The sequence below is a fragment of the Montipora capricornis genome, chromosome 2 (genome assembly GCF_036669925.1).
Source record: "Montipora capricornis isolate CH-2021 chromosome 2, ASM3666992v2, whole genome shotgun sequence".
In the NCBI taxonomy this organism is placed as follows: Eukaryota; Metazoa; Cnidaria; class Anthozoa; order Scleractinia; family Acroporidae; genus Montipora; species Montipora capricornis.
The window spans coordinates 40383361-40398360 of record NC_090884.1 but is presented as its reverse complement, the minus strand read 5'-3'; the positions used below and the strand labels follow the sequence as shown (position 1 = coordinate 40398360).

Genomic DNA, 15000 nt, shown 5'->3' with positions numbered 1-15000 from the left:
ATTACTAATTAATGTTTTAACTTTTTCTCATTATTTTCCATCAGGGATCCTCAGGACAGCGCGGCACAGCGGGACTACCGGGTGCGAAAGGACCCATGGTGAGAATCGCTATTGACTCAGCTTCCACAGCGATTGAGATCTAAGTAATTTTAATATGTAATGGGTAACCTTTTGAGGCACTGCCACTGCATGTCCTTTGCAAGAGATACACAAATTCAGATTAACTCTGATCTGCAGAGAATTGAAGAAATTCATCAGGCCAGCGAAGTCCATAAATGTAATGTCTGACTCTCGTAGCAAAGGCCGAAAGGAAGTGATTTAGCATTGCATTAAGCTCCTAGTTTTGATAAAGATGGCTGCTAGTCATCGAAACTCTCAAGGCTAAATCATTTTCTTTTGGGCTATTTTAAGAGAACAACCAAAATAAATTTCCTGATCTGAGAGGGAGGTATTATCTTTGCCAGAGATTGGTTTGTATTTTTCGACACAGCGGAATAGAAAAGGCAAAAAGAGTTTACTCGTTTGAATTGCATTAACCATTTTGTGTAGCAGTAGCCTCATGAGACTATTGAAATGATATCTGCTTCAGAGACTAACTTCATGGGGTACTGATTCTAAGTCTTTAATTCTAGGGAGCGACTGGACCACCGGGACCTCAGGGTTCTCCAGGCCCACAAGGTCCCAAGGTACGTCAGAGCATTCATCAATTACTGATGGATTTCTCTTGTCTGTTGATTTCTAGTATTCGTAACGATTGTGTGCATTTTCGTTTTATTTAAAGGGTGCTCCTGGTCCAGATGGAAAAGATGGTCAACCAGGTCCACCAGGAGCTAGGGTAACGTTTTACGGAAAATATACTTCATTAAGGAGTTTTTTCCATTCTAGGAGTGAGAGACAAATTCTCAAAAACCTACGAGAAGTGTGGTACCTCACAAATAATTCCTGATTTGCTCCAGAGTTAAATAATTCATTGCACAACTGGAAAAAAAATCTTGCCCTGCTTTTTATGTTCTTTTATACAACTATAAGAGGTCTCGTAGACGCGATTTACTTGAAAAGTAGCGAAGCATTTATGAATAAAACAGAAAAAGCACTGGCCACCGGCTGTGGCTTACTTCCCTTAAAGACCAGGGAAGTCGTCTCTTCGATAGAAATGTTCTGCTCTGTTTAGGAATCTACGTATACAGCGCAAGTTCCTATAGTTAACTGTCACTGGAAATGATATTCGTCGTGGCCTAGCTGAAAATAAAAATCTAGAGAAAATAACTACTCAGAGGAAAACACTAAACGACGTTTGCCACTCATTTGTAAGCTTTTCCTCGTTCTGGTAATTTGAATGAGAACCTTGTTTTATCTTAGGGTCCCCCCGGTCCTCGCGGAGATGACGGCACACCTGGTACCACGGGACCCCCGGTAAGCAATGGCTTATTTCGTATTATTGGATGATCGTCTTTCATGCATCTTATTTCACGTTGTTTTTATATCAGGGAGAGCCTGGTACTCGCGGTTTCACTGGTTCAGATGGTGATCCAGGCGATAAGGTATGACGTGAACTCATATTGGTGATTTGGTGATGATTTAAAAAAAACACTTTTTAAAATCGAGTTTGATTCAGTTGAATGATATTTATTGACATATAGACAAGTCTTCGTTTGTTTGTGTCTATTCTACAGATAAAGCAAAGTCAATGCTGTAAAATAATAACTGCTTTCTTGTTCACTCATTACGCCAATCGTAATCTGAAAACAGAATCATAGAATTTTAAGAAGATTACGACATTTTTTAATTCGATACGCGATGTTACGAACATCATCGTCAGTTACAGAATATTTGGAAAAACCGTTGGGACCATATAACATGCAGAATTAATTATGCATGTTTCGCCTGGTTCTTATATAGTCCTAACGGTTTTTCCAAATATTCTGTAACTGACGATGATGTTCGTAACATCGAAAAATGTCTTATAAATTATCTTCTTAAAAGTCACTTCTGCTGTCTCGACGTTTTAGAATCATTAGAGTTTTGAAAGCCATTTTCACTCGTCCAGAGTGATTTGAAATGTTTGGCTCGTCAAACTTACAACTGTATTTATGTCATTTTGTCCTATAGGGTGAAACAGGAGCTCCCGGCCCTCAAGGGCCAACTGGCCAACCCGGACAACCGGTAGGATTTGATACACTCCCAACACCGTGGGGGGGGGGGGGGGGGGTCTACAGTCCACCTGGAAACGTATTTCTAAACGTTGTTTAAACATGTGTGTTTGAAAAGAGAGATATACGTGTTATACGTGGGTTTACGGTAAACTGTTCTCTCTAAATTTCTCCGTTCCATTCTATAGACATTGAAATCGAGGAAAAAAAAGACAAGTAACGAGTGTCTATCATTTTCACGGGGAATTCAATGGATGGCTCAACCGAGTTGAAAACCCATAAGACGCTTCACCCCCAAAAATCTAAGATGATCCAGAGCTGAGAAAATTTCCTCAAATTCATGTACTCACAATGACTGTCGCATTTATATAGGGGGCACGCGGAGACAGGGGGGTCCCTGGGGAGAGAGGAACGCCTGGCGATTCGGTAGGTTGACGGCAGTGATTTAACAACTTCATTCTTCTTTTTTTAATTTTTTGCAGTTTTTGTGTTTGAATAGCACTTAAAAGAGAGCAAATTATCGCTTTTACAAGCCAAATGTAACTTCCCATTGTTATCAGTAAAAGTGTTATTTTATTTTTCAGGGAGAGCCGGGACCACAAGGACCACCGGGGAGCCAAGGGCCTCGTGGTAACCCAGTGAGTATGCCGTCTTGTAACGATTGCATTTGGATATTGCATTTTTTTTTTCACTTGTACCACGGCTATACTGATTTTTGCGTTTAACTTTCAGGGTCCAAAGGGAGAAAAAGGCTTGCAGGGCGCACAGGGCGAAAAAGGAGATAAGGTAATCACCTCCTTCATCAATGAATTACGTTTTCTGAGCCCAGATATCAAAATGCATCTGTATTGTTTTTATTTGTATTTTTTTTTTATACATTTTCAGGGGCTCATCACGGGGATCCTCTATCTCCACTAATTCCTTGGTCGACCCTTTCCCGAAAAAATTTATATTTTTACAATGACTGCAAAAATTCTCGTGCGCTCATTGGCTAATTTTTATTGTCAATAAGCGGACAAACATAAATTTATAATTTATGCGATAATGACGCGATATTGCTCGCGTCAGATTAAAGTTTCTCGCATTTTTTGTCTCGCTTTCTTCTCGTGTTTTGACTTAATTTTGACCCCTCTGCCTTTTTATTATTGTAAAAAACAAATTGATGTCAGTTTTTCATGCGTCTGTCCTGTTATTGACAATGAATTTGATCATATCATTGTCAAAGTAGTCTGCAGATCTACTCGGCTATCGCATTGTGAATTCACAGCTACTTTGACAATGCTATGACGCAATCCATGATCAATGACAGGACAGACGCATGAAAAACTGACATCAATTTGTTACTTAGAAACAGGTTTTTGCCAAAAAAAGTATCATCAAGAAAAAATGAGGGGACAGAGAGGGAGGCTCAGGGCGTTGGCCGGGATATGTCATGTCCACGAAAGTTATTTTTAGACGAGCGGAAGTCTTTGTTCTAGCGGAAGCCTGTCTTCCGAGACGTGCGCATGCAGTCTTGCCTCGCTCTCAGGTTCTTAGTGAAAAGAGAAAATGGCGGCGCACGTGGAAGGCTGATGAATATTTATATTCATTCAAACATCAGACCGAAGCTGGCCTGCATGCGAACGTCTCGGAAGACAGAACAAAGATTTCCGCACGTCTAAAAATAACTTTCGTGGACATGACATATCCCTAGGGCTGGACCGGGAGCCTCCCTCTCTCCCCCCTCATTTTCTCTTGGTATCATATTTCCCTTGACACTGAGATTCTTGGGTTTCACTCACGTGATCAACAGCAATGTTTTTCAACGAAAACAAAAGAAGACGTTAGCATAATAATAGCTTTCAATTCCCAGAGGATTGGATCGGGACACCAACATGGCCGCCATTTCATTGTTTGGGGACACCAACATGGCGGCCGTGACATCATGTGAAATCCAAGAATAGCTCTGTTCAGTGATTGACATTTATAAGAGTGGGCGTATTGAATCTCCCAGTGGAAGCGTTCTATAAATAACTACTCGGGAATTGGCCAAGTATTGGGGAAAGTCTCCCCTTGATGATCTCCTGACATTTTCTTTAGCACTCACAAGGCAAATCTTTTTCTAATTCCTAAGGATCCTTGACAAATATTCAAGGGAGAGGAGTCCTTGGTATTTCAAAGTGAAAAAAGCACTCTAAAATTCTTCGAACTATTTTCATTGGAAAAATCATTTTCTCCGGTTTAAAGGTATCCTCTAGTAGGAGTGGAGTCCAAAATTTGCTCAAGTGACTATCAGGCTAATAACAATACAGTAATTATAGCAGGTATACAAAAGAGGTCTCTTACTGCGATATTTAGTCGCCCCTGTCTCATAAGTAGGGTCTAACTTCACTGCCTTCTTGTTGTTAGGGATGGCCTGGTTTCTTTGGTCCTACTGGAGTTGCAGGTCCCGTTGGCGACCAGGTATGGTGGTACAAGAATTTCCCCAAAATGCTCCTACTAATCTGATAGATCTTGATTCGATGCCCATTTTATCACCTAATGTAATCATGATTGTCAATCCTCTTTATCATCATCATCAGTGTCACGTTTGCCATCGTCTTTGTCATCATCGTCGTTATCATCGAATGTTTTTCCCAAGGAATTTTGTCGAATCTTTTGGGCACGATCCTCCTTAAACGCCATTGTTTCATCAATAGCCTCCAGGCCGACGTTTCACAAAGGTGCGGACACTGGATTTAAGTTGCTTCTTTTGTTGCCATCATGACGCAATTATAGCTGCCACAACGATAACGACAAATGCGTTTTGCCGTCTTCTTTTTAAAGTGACACCCCCCCTGAGGCGTTAAATCCTCCAACTTAATATCTGTCATTACACCACAATTGTTGTTTTTTCCAGGGTGATCAAGGTCCTCCTGGTCCCCGTGGATTCCCAGGGCCAAAAGGAGACAGAGTAAGTGGCTTCGGTAATATTAAAGAGGGCTCAGTTCATCGTTGTAGGTAGTTATTTCTAGTGCTTAAAAAGAAACTCCCATTTACTTTAACTTCGACGTGCAGTACTATAACTAAGACCAAGTTTAATATAATCTACCACCTTCTGCCAATCTTCAACTAGTAAGGCCAAAATCAAAGCTTCCATAAGGGCTAACATTCGTCTTTGTGAACCTCAGACTTGGTATTTACCTGTAGCTTAGGGCCGTTTATACGATAGAAAATAAGCCGCGGCTTACTCTGGCCGCGGTTTACATAAGACGCGAGCATCCCATATAAATGGTACAAAATCTACGTTCACTGCTTTCTCAAGCCGCGGCTTATCCTGGTCTGGGAGTTTATACTCGTAAAAATAGTTCCTTTCGCGTATTATGTACGCGGCGGCCAGAGTAAGCCGCGGCTTATTTTCTCTCGTATAAACGGTTCTATTGTAGTGCTTTTGTTATTTTCTATAGGGTGTAGACGGACCAGATGGACCTCCTGGCCCATCCGGCCAGCAAGGACCCAGGGTAAGTAAATTTAATGTCGCTCCATGCTGCTGAATTTGTTGGTAAACATTCCTTAGTATTAAAAAAAAAATCTCGTCCACTTATACATAACAACCGAACGAAAGCATGTTGAAACAGAAACTTTAGATGAACTTCACGAAGGGCCTATGACCAGGAGCAAGCAACAAATATCCTTACTGTGAGTAAACATCTTTCTCGAATCCCCGAGGTTTTTTGGTCTCAAAGGCACCGAAAACCAGTTCGTGTTGGAGGCTAAGGTATACTCATTTTATAAAATTCATCCCTAAACATGTTTTCAACAAGTTATTCAAAATGAGAGAAAGCAAAACGATTACAGAGTTTCCTGCCTTGAAACGCTTTCGTTTTGAAAATAATATAGTTTAAAATTGCATCCTTTAGAAACTCGGGCAAAGTCCGAGCTCCAGATGGGATTTTCAACCACAACCCCCCGTGATCTAGTCGGACTAGACTAGATCATGTCGGGTTGAGAGTTCAAATCCCATCTGGCATGGAGGTAGGATTTTTACGAGTTTCCAGTGGATGCAATTTCAAAACGTATTCTTCTCACTTTTGCTCACTTGGGGGAGGAGGGGTTTGAGGATACAAAGCGTCTTAGGTCAGTCATTCGAACTATCCCCAGCTTTCGAGAAACGCTCCCGCCTGGTTATTTTTAAATTCACATTCCTGTTTTGAATGGATTAAGTGTTATTATAAATATGCAAGGTGGGAGGTGCGGTGGCCTCATGGTTAGTGCGCTCGACTCCGGATCGAGTGGTCCGGGTTCGGGTCCTGGCCGGGGACATTGCGTTGTGTTCTTGGACAAGACACATTACTCCCACAGTGCCTCTCTCCACCCAGGTGGTATAAATGGGTACCGGCGAAATGCGATGGACTAGCATCCCATCCAGGGGGCAGTAAGAAGACTCCTAGTCGCTTCATGCTACGGAAACCGGAGTTAAGCGCCGGCCTGATGGACCTTCTGCCTCGTAACAGAGACTTTACCTTATAAATGTGCAAGTGACCTAAGAGAAAATAATAGGCATTGATTTGATAAGGTTGTTCAAAGGTAGTAGGGTCTGACGCATGTGGATCCTTATACTGTCATGGTTTTCTTACATTGTAGGTTTTATGATAAGAACTAATCCTCTTTGTCTGTGTTCACTTCTTTCTAGGGAAGAGTTGGTTTACAGGTAAGTAGTTTGCTAAAATGACATCGCATCTTGTTATACATTTCTTTTTGTACCTTATCTCCGTCACATTTGTATCTCATTGCTAACGGACTGTTTTCCCCCTTTTTTGTGTGTTTGTTTTATACAGGGCACCAAGGGAGACAGGGTAAGAAGAAGTTCTAAGTTTTTTGTAACTCATCTTTGATGGCCGCATATACCTTTGGGACTATTCTGAAGTACTAAGCCCGCATAAGGATCGGGAATATATAATTCAACCGTTATTCACAGTCCCCCATTTTAACCTTGGATCTTAGTTGTCTATCTTTAGTTTGTTGAAAATAGCGAGTCCGATTTGTAGAGAACGACAGATTTATCGAGTGAATAGTTTATCGATAGTTTACATTATCGCTCGTCTCCCCACTCCATGCCCATTCGTTAGGTTTTTTCGGTCTCCTCACTTTACTTACGATAGTTCGCAGAAGCGCACGATCTCAGCGGCGGATGCAAACATTCTCTTCCATTTTCGGAATGGACGAAGCGGCGCATCCCTATTTTTAGCAAATTGGAAGCTATAAAAGGATTCTTGCCATAACTTTGGATAATCCCTGATGAAGACACTAGACAGCAGTGTCGAAACGTTGTGTCTTTGAATTCTAACTTTTAAGCTTCATCCAAAGTTTTTTCGAAAGCCAGAGTAGTAAACTACGTCAAACTTCTTGTTATTTTTCTCTTTTTGTGTAGGGATCGCCTGGAGAGAGGGTATGTAGAAAAACAGACAATTGCTAAGAAGTGGAATTAATGCTTATAAGTGGGTCTATAACACATGCTGATCAAGGCTGTTTGGAGCGAAAAGCTAAATGCTTCAACGCGTTCTAGATCGATTTCTCAGTTACAATTTTAATCTCAAATTAAACGGTTGCTGAAATAAAGACAAAAAGAATACATATTAACTGAAATAACAATTAAAGCAACCAGAAATCGTCAGAAAGTTACTTTCTGTATAAAGAAAACGACCATTGAAAGGATACTTACAAACGTTTTGCAATGTTTTGGCTTTGCAACGGGCAAACAACGAAATATTCAACAGTACTTCCTCTTCACGGAAGAGAACGAGAGAGATTTGTTACAGAAAACGGCAAATATGTGCTGGTAAATTAAACAAAAGGGACATCATTCAAAAAATACTTGCATAATAACCATTACGAGTACGAAATATAAGCGAGGAGTACAAACAAAAAATAAGCGGGTGCAAAACGACAGCAACAGCATGGGTACGTGTATACCTTTTTTTTGAAAACTCACTATCCAGCTAAATCATTGCCAGGGTTTCTGGTTAATCCCTGTGCACATTTCGGATAACGAAAATCGCCTCACATATTGAAACCAATCGATACTTTGTTATTCAGTACAGGAAGTTATATCTGAGAACCACGAGGTCATTACAACGTCAATCGCCATGTTATTTGGCATCTCCATAAATCAGTATGCGCATGCCCAAAAGCGAGTCGAAAGTTCACTATAATTTTAAGGACAGAAGTGATTCAATTTTGTTTTTCTTAAATTTTACTATAATACTTTTTTTTCGTCTAACTATGGGGATTTCTCGCTTAAATTTCAGGGTGACGCAGGAAATCCAGTAAGTTAATATTGTGTATACATTTGAAAATCTTACATGAAGAGTTAATCAAGGGACTTGACTTTCGCTTGATGAAAACCTGAACCTGATGAAAAATTGTGGCATTGGGATGATCTCCATACTACGTATTGTTTCCCTATGTTTTATGATATTGAATAAACTTTTTGTTTCTTGATTTTCCTCTTTGCCTTACTTTTTTTTCTTTTGTTATTGTAGGGACAACCTGGACCTCCGGTAAGATTGTTTTTGCTTCCGTTTTCGTATCCGCTCAGAGACATTGCACACAAGCGACCATTTACATGAAGACGCCCTTGCTGCATTTCCTCCGCCTTTCCCCCCCCCCCCCAAGAATCCGTTAATAAAGGCTCAATTAAATTGATTAAGGTGGCTTAAACCGGTTCCAACCATTTTTGAGGGAATGTCTATTAGAGTGATTAACTCTACAACACTGTTTCACTTAACGGCAATATTATGATACGAAATGAAACGCCAATAAGTGCTTAACAAAAATGCACATATTAATGTGACGTAATAAATTACCATGGCAACAAAAATCATCTAAAAAGTCCCAATATTTTGTTTTTAAGTGCTTATATTTCAAAAACCAACTCGATAAACCAACTTAATTAAAAGACAGTCAGAACTGGCCGACCAGACACGTCAGTTTGCACCAAAAAAAAAAACAAAAAAAAAAAGCAACAACTTGAAGGAACACTTGCATGATAATTCCTCGCATTCTGTCAAATAGAAAGCGCCCTAAGGCGCACAACATAGCTTTCTTTTAGCTCACCCTCTTAGCATCTATGCTAATCCAAGGAGATCTTATCGAAGAAATTGAAGCGGGATTATAACCCTAAACTAGTGTTTTACAGGCTCATGAGCACCTGGGTTTTACGATGGGTGGATCACACAGATCGAGTAGATTGATTCACGATCCACCCAATCCACATGATCACTGATTGGAGATTTTTGTCAATAATTATATTAATTTTTGAAACCTTTATTTTCAGGGACCTCCAGGAGATATCGTAAGATAAATTCTTTGTTGTTTTACTTCGTTTAACTTGAGTAATAATATTGCGGCAAAGAATTGTTAATTTTTTAGATCTGATCCTCTTTGATCGGTTTACGGAAATCATTCACTTTCAGTCCGAACGACGGACGGTCGAGGGTAATGGTGTCTAATAGTAAAAAAGAAAGGGGAAGTAACTAAACATATCATCGCACCAAATCCTGAACCCCTTTGCTGCTCTTTAAGGCTCAACCTGAAGCTGCTCCGTACTCTCAAATAAATTTAACGAAGAAACGAATAATGCCGAGTCGCTCTGTATTGTAGTCTCGATTGACTGACCAGCCGTTTTGTGCGCTCGCGTACCTCAGCACACACCACGGCTGGATCCCTGGTCCAGCCAATTGTATTTTCCACCAATCAGAAAGCCGCCTGCCTGCCAAGTACAAAATACAATTGGCTGAACACAAAATACATTTGCGACGGGTGCTACGTCACGGACAAATGATCCAGTCGTTCGTTGAGAGGAGGATGTTAACCGCACTCACAAAACGGCTGGAAATCGAACCTATCTCTATTGTCCTTAACCTCTTTTGCATTTCTTTTTGTACGAAATGATATTTCACTGTGGGAGTCATTCTGAATACCAGCTGCGGTAACTGTTACAAGATTCAGTATTCGATTTCGGTAAACGCATTTAGAGAGAGCCGTTAGCTATAGCATAGGCAACTTGCGTGACAGACGTCTTTCTGGCCTGGGTTGCTCGAAGCATGGTTAGCTCTAACCAGCGCTAAATACCATTTATTTATTTATTTATTTGTTTATTTAAATTTATTTATACACGGGTAAAACATCAGGACTTAAAGTAAATACTAAAATTGCGTTAACTACATTGTTAAGATACTAATCTACTACTAATTAAATCTAATAACAGCAAAGACAAAAAACAATAACAAAGTGCCTGATTTCCACGAATTCCGTGTGATTTATTAATTTATTCATTATCAAAAAAGGAAACCCCTGTAGCCGGATATAAAACTAGCAGGAGTTTGTGCTTGCCGCAGATTGGTAGGTAAGGTGTTCCACAGCATCGCACCACCATAGCTGAAACTGTTTTTTAGAAATTGGTGCGGGGGAGTGGAAGAGCTAGTTTGCCCTCACAATTCCTAAGAGATGTCGAACTCCGATCGGTAAACATTGATTTCAGATAATCAGGGGCGAGACCATCAAGAGATTTATAGACCAAGTTAAGTTTTTTTCCAGCCAAGTCTAACAAAAAGATCATCCGAATTGGCATCATGTGAATAAGAGGTCAAAATACGCGCGATTCTGTAGTTTTTGTGATTTAATGGGAATAGATTTATTGGAATTGCCCCATACGACACTACAGTAATCGAAATGAGGTTGAACTAAAGCATTATAGATGCATAGGAGCGTTTCAAAAGGAACAAAAGACCTGCTTCGCTTCAAGATGCCAATGCAGGAGGCAATTTTCCAAGTTAAGTTTTCATCTATATATACTCCAAGAGATTTCGTAAATTCTACTTGTTTTATAGAATTACTGTCGATTGTAAAAGACGGGAGTCTATTAAAAGTATTTAACCTTTGCCTTGAACCAATCAACATAAACTCAGCCTCAGTTTGACTTATTAAGAGTGAGTTTATTTGTCGTTAACCATTCAGTAAATTTAGTTAAATCATCGTTCATATTTTCCTCTAGATGCGCAACATCGTTACTGGCAAATGTCAAATGAGTATCATACGCATACATTATAGGATGTGAATCAACAAGACAGTTCGGTAGATCATTTATATAGAGTATAAAGAGGAGAGGTTCAAGGATTGTACCTTGAGGAATACTGCAAGTTAAAGGTTGGCTAATCGGTAGGTTTTGATATTTCTTAACCAACGGTTAGCACTGACCAGGCTTCAAGCAACCTGTCCCTGGTCGTTAGGGCGGGGAAAAGTGACTACTGGAAACACGTCACCTAGGCTATAACGTAAAGGGAATAGTTAACCCTTTTAGTCCCAAAAAAGGAACGTTTGGTGTAGGGCTCTATCTTGGAATTAAAAGGATTAAAGTTGTAAGCCCTGCGAATGGTACCACTCATTTACTCTTCAAGTTATGATTTCCGTAAGGGCGGAAAGTACTTTAATAAACTCAAACGATCTTTGTCTCCAACAGAGCTCCTACCTAAGTAGGAGTTACCTGGTGGCGCCCAGTAGACTGGAGACTGGAACCGACAAGGGAAACACGAGGCGCCGCAGATCAGTTGATTCAGCAGATCCTGACATCTCGGAGTCGCAGGGACTCATCCAGTCCCTTAGGAAGGAGATTGAGAGCATTAAACGACCAAGCGGATCACAATCAAATCCGGCTAGGACTTGTAAAGATCTCTATATGTGCAATGGAAAGCTCCAAGATGGTGAGAATTGCTTGCACTCCGCCCATTCTGGCAGCTCTGAATAGGATTGTGAAATTTTTCGCTCTCAACCTTACCAATTATTTCCTTAATCGTTAAAAGACATATTCATACATCTTCTCGTCGGGAAGTCACTTTTTTACACCGGATAAATTGAGTAAAGTTACCAAAACTTGAAGGCATTTGACTCGCTGCAGCTATATCCGTGAGATAAATGGGTCTATGGCTTATCATGCGTCACAATTACTGTTTTGGACATCTGTTTTCAAAGAGATTGTATTTAATAGAAAGTTTGATTTGATCGATGGACTAGACCCACCATTCCGCCACCAGCTCGGTCTCTAAGGCGGGTTAAAAGGGAAATTTCATTCAAATGTCTACAATCCTGGACAAAAATCATTGATACTCTTGTCAGGTTTCGTGCTTTTGGAAAAGAACTACAACAACAGACAAACAATACCCCTCCTCCTTCCTTTGATTTGTTGATTTCAGTTTACAGTGTCCCCAATTAGTGCTCCAGCGCTAGAAGACTTGACACTCAAATAAAGTTTCTTTCCTTTTTTCACCACCCAAGACAAAGTTGTTTATATACATGCGGAAGTGGGGGGGAGGGAAAAATCCACAACAAGAAGTTTACTTCATGTAACTTAATTTTCTGTTTAGATATGGAGAACGAAGTAAAAAAGTGTCTCAACAATTTTAGCTTCCACGTAGCGCTTTTCTTCAGTTCTATGAACCGACCCAAAGGTCAACCTCAATACATCTCCATAATAATATTCAAGTTGATTGGTGTAGGCGTCACAAAGTGACCCTCTAAAAAAAGTAGTTCATGGAATTCTTTGGCTTACTGCGATTTTCATAATTCTGCGAAATCTGACCTTTAATTGCTGAGCGCCAAACTACGTTTTGGCTCCCATCAATCAAATTTCCGATCATAGCCGGGAAGATCGACTCCACCTTCGGAAATCGACTTGCGTATGTATCTATAACTTATGAAAAAACAAAAGGAAAATTCCCTTGGGAACATCGCGTGGTCTGAAATGGGAAAGCAAAACGTACAAGCTAAAGCGAGGTCTTTTTTGCAAAGTACCATGATGGAAATGTGTGATCTATACCAGTTTTTCGATGTTAATGTGTTCACTCCTTGGTAGGTCTATTCTGGATCGACCCCAATTATGGCTGTAACGGAGATGCCATTCAAGTATTTTGCAATTTTACGGCTGGTGGACAGACTTGTATCCATCCTGATGGTAACACAAAACAAGTATGTGGGATTCCATTTTTATTTTTTCCTACTGGAAGACTTCTTCAGCAATGTCTTTACGTGAAACGTCTTAGGAAGTAGATGCTGGTATTGAATCACTTTTAAACTGGTAATAGTTGTCACTAAATCTTCCCCCGCCTTTGATAATCTGGATGGCAGTTGAGGAACACCGTATAGATACTGATGAAATACCAGGATTTCTCCTTTTTACCCCTTTTGTTCACTGCGCGCGGTGAAAATATGATTTTTTATCTTTCACATGTGAGAATATCGGTGTCGTCATGGTAACGAACACGATTAGCCAATAAAACTAGAGCTTCCTCTTCATTGTAAGATACTTCCGTGCTTTAATATAATTCTTCTCTACTACATTAACATTTTTATTGCAAAATGTTACATTATCATGATTTGTTTTTCATAAATTTCATATCTTTTTTCATGTTACACAACATGCATGTTTTAGCGGTTGGTGACCACTTTTTCATCACTTATTCGTTGCTTGTGTGCGAGTTAAATTTAAGAGAAAAGTAAATAATAATTCTGTTATTTGTTGACATAGTCCTTTATTGCATCCATTGGTTCCATTCGATTGAGTCATCAGCAGAAAATTATATTTAAAAATGTGAAAAGTTCATCTCTCCCTCGATGTTCCTCAATTTCCATCCAGGGCCCGGTCGTTCAAAAGCCGATCAACGCTAATCACAGCTTAAAAAATTACCAAGGAATTTATTTCTCTACTACCAAACTGCTGTTCAACGCTGATATTCGGCAAAACTTTACATTAGAAGTAGTCAATCTTGAAAAACAACTTATTTTGGCTCCCAAGAGATCTTGACAGCGGCACAAGCGCAGAATTACAAGCGCAGAATTTTTTCTGGAGTCTTTACACTCAAACATCGATAAGAACTCTGTGAATGAAAGAATGGAGTTCCCAAGGGCATATGTGCCGCTGTTAAGATCTCTTGGGAACCAAAATAAGAAGCAGTGATTTTTAAATTTTAGATTCATTGTCCCCCGAAGAAGAACCAGAGATACGGTTCGAAAATTTGGGAAACCTTTTTAATTTTAGATCAGTTTTAAGCCCCCTTTTTTAGCATTTTATAAAATTTCGAAAATGAGTAAAACAAGTTGTTTTAAATCTGGACATTTAATCAATGTCTATATAATAAACAGAACATTACATGGCCGCTTGGGGATACGAATTTTATCTTCTCGTGCTGAAAGTATCTCTCATTCTCATTTCATGAGAATAACTTAATCAACTGCAAATGAAACTTAAAGATGCAATAAAAGACTATGTCAACAACTAAACAGAAATAATATATCTAGATATTTTTTTTCTACATATCTTGTACTCAAGCAACAGCGTATCGACGTACCACGCAGTACTTTCGCAAAAGCTTACTATCCCTGGAAATAAGACAAAAAGGAAACTCGGTTATTCGGATCGATAATGATTGTTTTACAACTGTTCTACTTAACGGTGTATGTTTGGTGATCTCTTTCAAGTAACAAGGCTTTCCCTTAAGCTTTTAATTGGACCAAAACCCGAGGAGGCAACTTAGAAGTCCTCGCGTATAAAGGGGAAATATGTAAATTTTGGTAGATATTGAATGGGGAATCAAATATCTATTTGCCCAACCCAGCGCGCAAGGTGGTATCGGTATAGCTCAACCGTGCGCGCGCAAGGCTCAGGATAATTAGAACTAGGCGTTCGCACAAGCTGAGATGGCAATTTACAGCTTCATTGTGAAGTTTTGCTTGGAGACGAGTATGTAACGTTACAATGATTCCTTTTAAAATTCTGTGATATCACACAACAAGCATATTATCCGAACTTGATTTGTCACACAAATGTTTAGAAATTATA

General features: G+C 39.8%; 1 protein-coding gene across 1 annotated transcript in view; it reads left to right on the top strand.

The window, feature by feature from the left end:
- LOC138021332 (collagen alpha-1(V) chain-like) overlaps positions 1 to 15000 on the top strand; it is a 57057-nt gene that overhangs the window by 37172 nt on the left and 4885 nt on the right. Inside the window, exons 52-71 of the mRNA XM_068868180.1 lie at positions 45 to 98; positions 633 to 686; positions 782 to 835; positions 1360 to 1413; positions 1488 to 1541; positions 2110 to 2163; positions 2523 to 2576; positions 2735 to 2788; positions 2883 to 2936; positions 4539 to 4592; positions 5029 to 5082; positions 5576 to 5629; positions 6802 to 6819; positions 6947 to 6964; positions 7540 to 7557; positions 8417 to 8434; positions 8651 to 8668; positions 9445 to 9462; positions 11629 to 11869; positions 13018 to 13130. Coding sequence (XP_068724281.1) covers positions 45 to 98; positions 633 to 686; positions 782 to 835; positions 1360 to 1413; positions 1488 to 1541; positions 2110 to 2163; positions 2523 to 2576; positions 2735 to 2788; positions 2883 to 2936; positions 4539 to 4592; positions 5029 to 5082; positions 5576 to 5629; positions 6802 to 6819; positions 6947 to 6964; positions 7540 to 7557; positions 8417 to 8434; positions 8651 to 8668; positions 9445 to 9462; positions 11629 to 11869; positions 13018 to 13130 — 1110 coding nt within the window. The remainder of the gene's footprint in view (positions 1 to 44; positions 99 to 632; positions 687 to 781; positions 836 to 1359; positions 1414 to 1487; positions 1542 to 2109; positions 2164 to 2522; positions 2577 to 2734; positions 2789 to 2882; positions 2937 to 4538; positions 4593 to 5028; positions 5083 to 5575; positions 5630 to 6801; positions 6820 to 6946; positions 6965 to 7539; positions 7558 to 8416; positions 8435 to 8650; positions 8669 to 9444; positions 9463 to 11628; positions 11870 to 13017; positions 13131 to 15000) is intronic.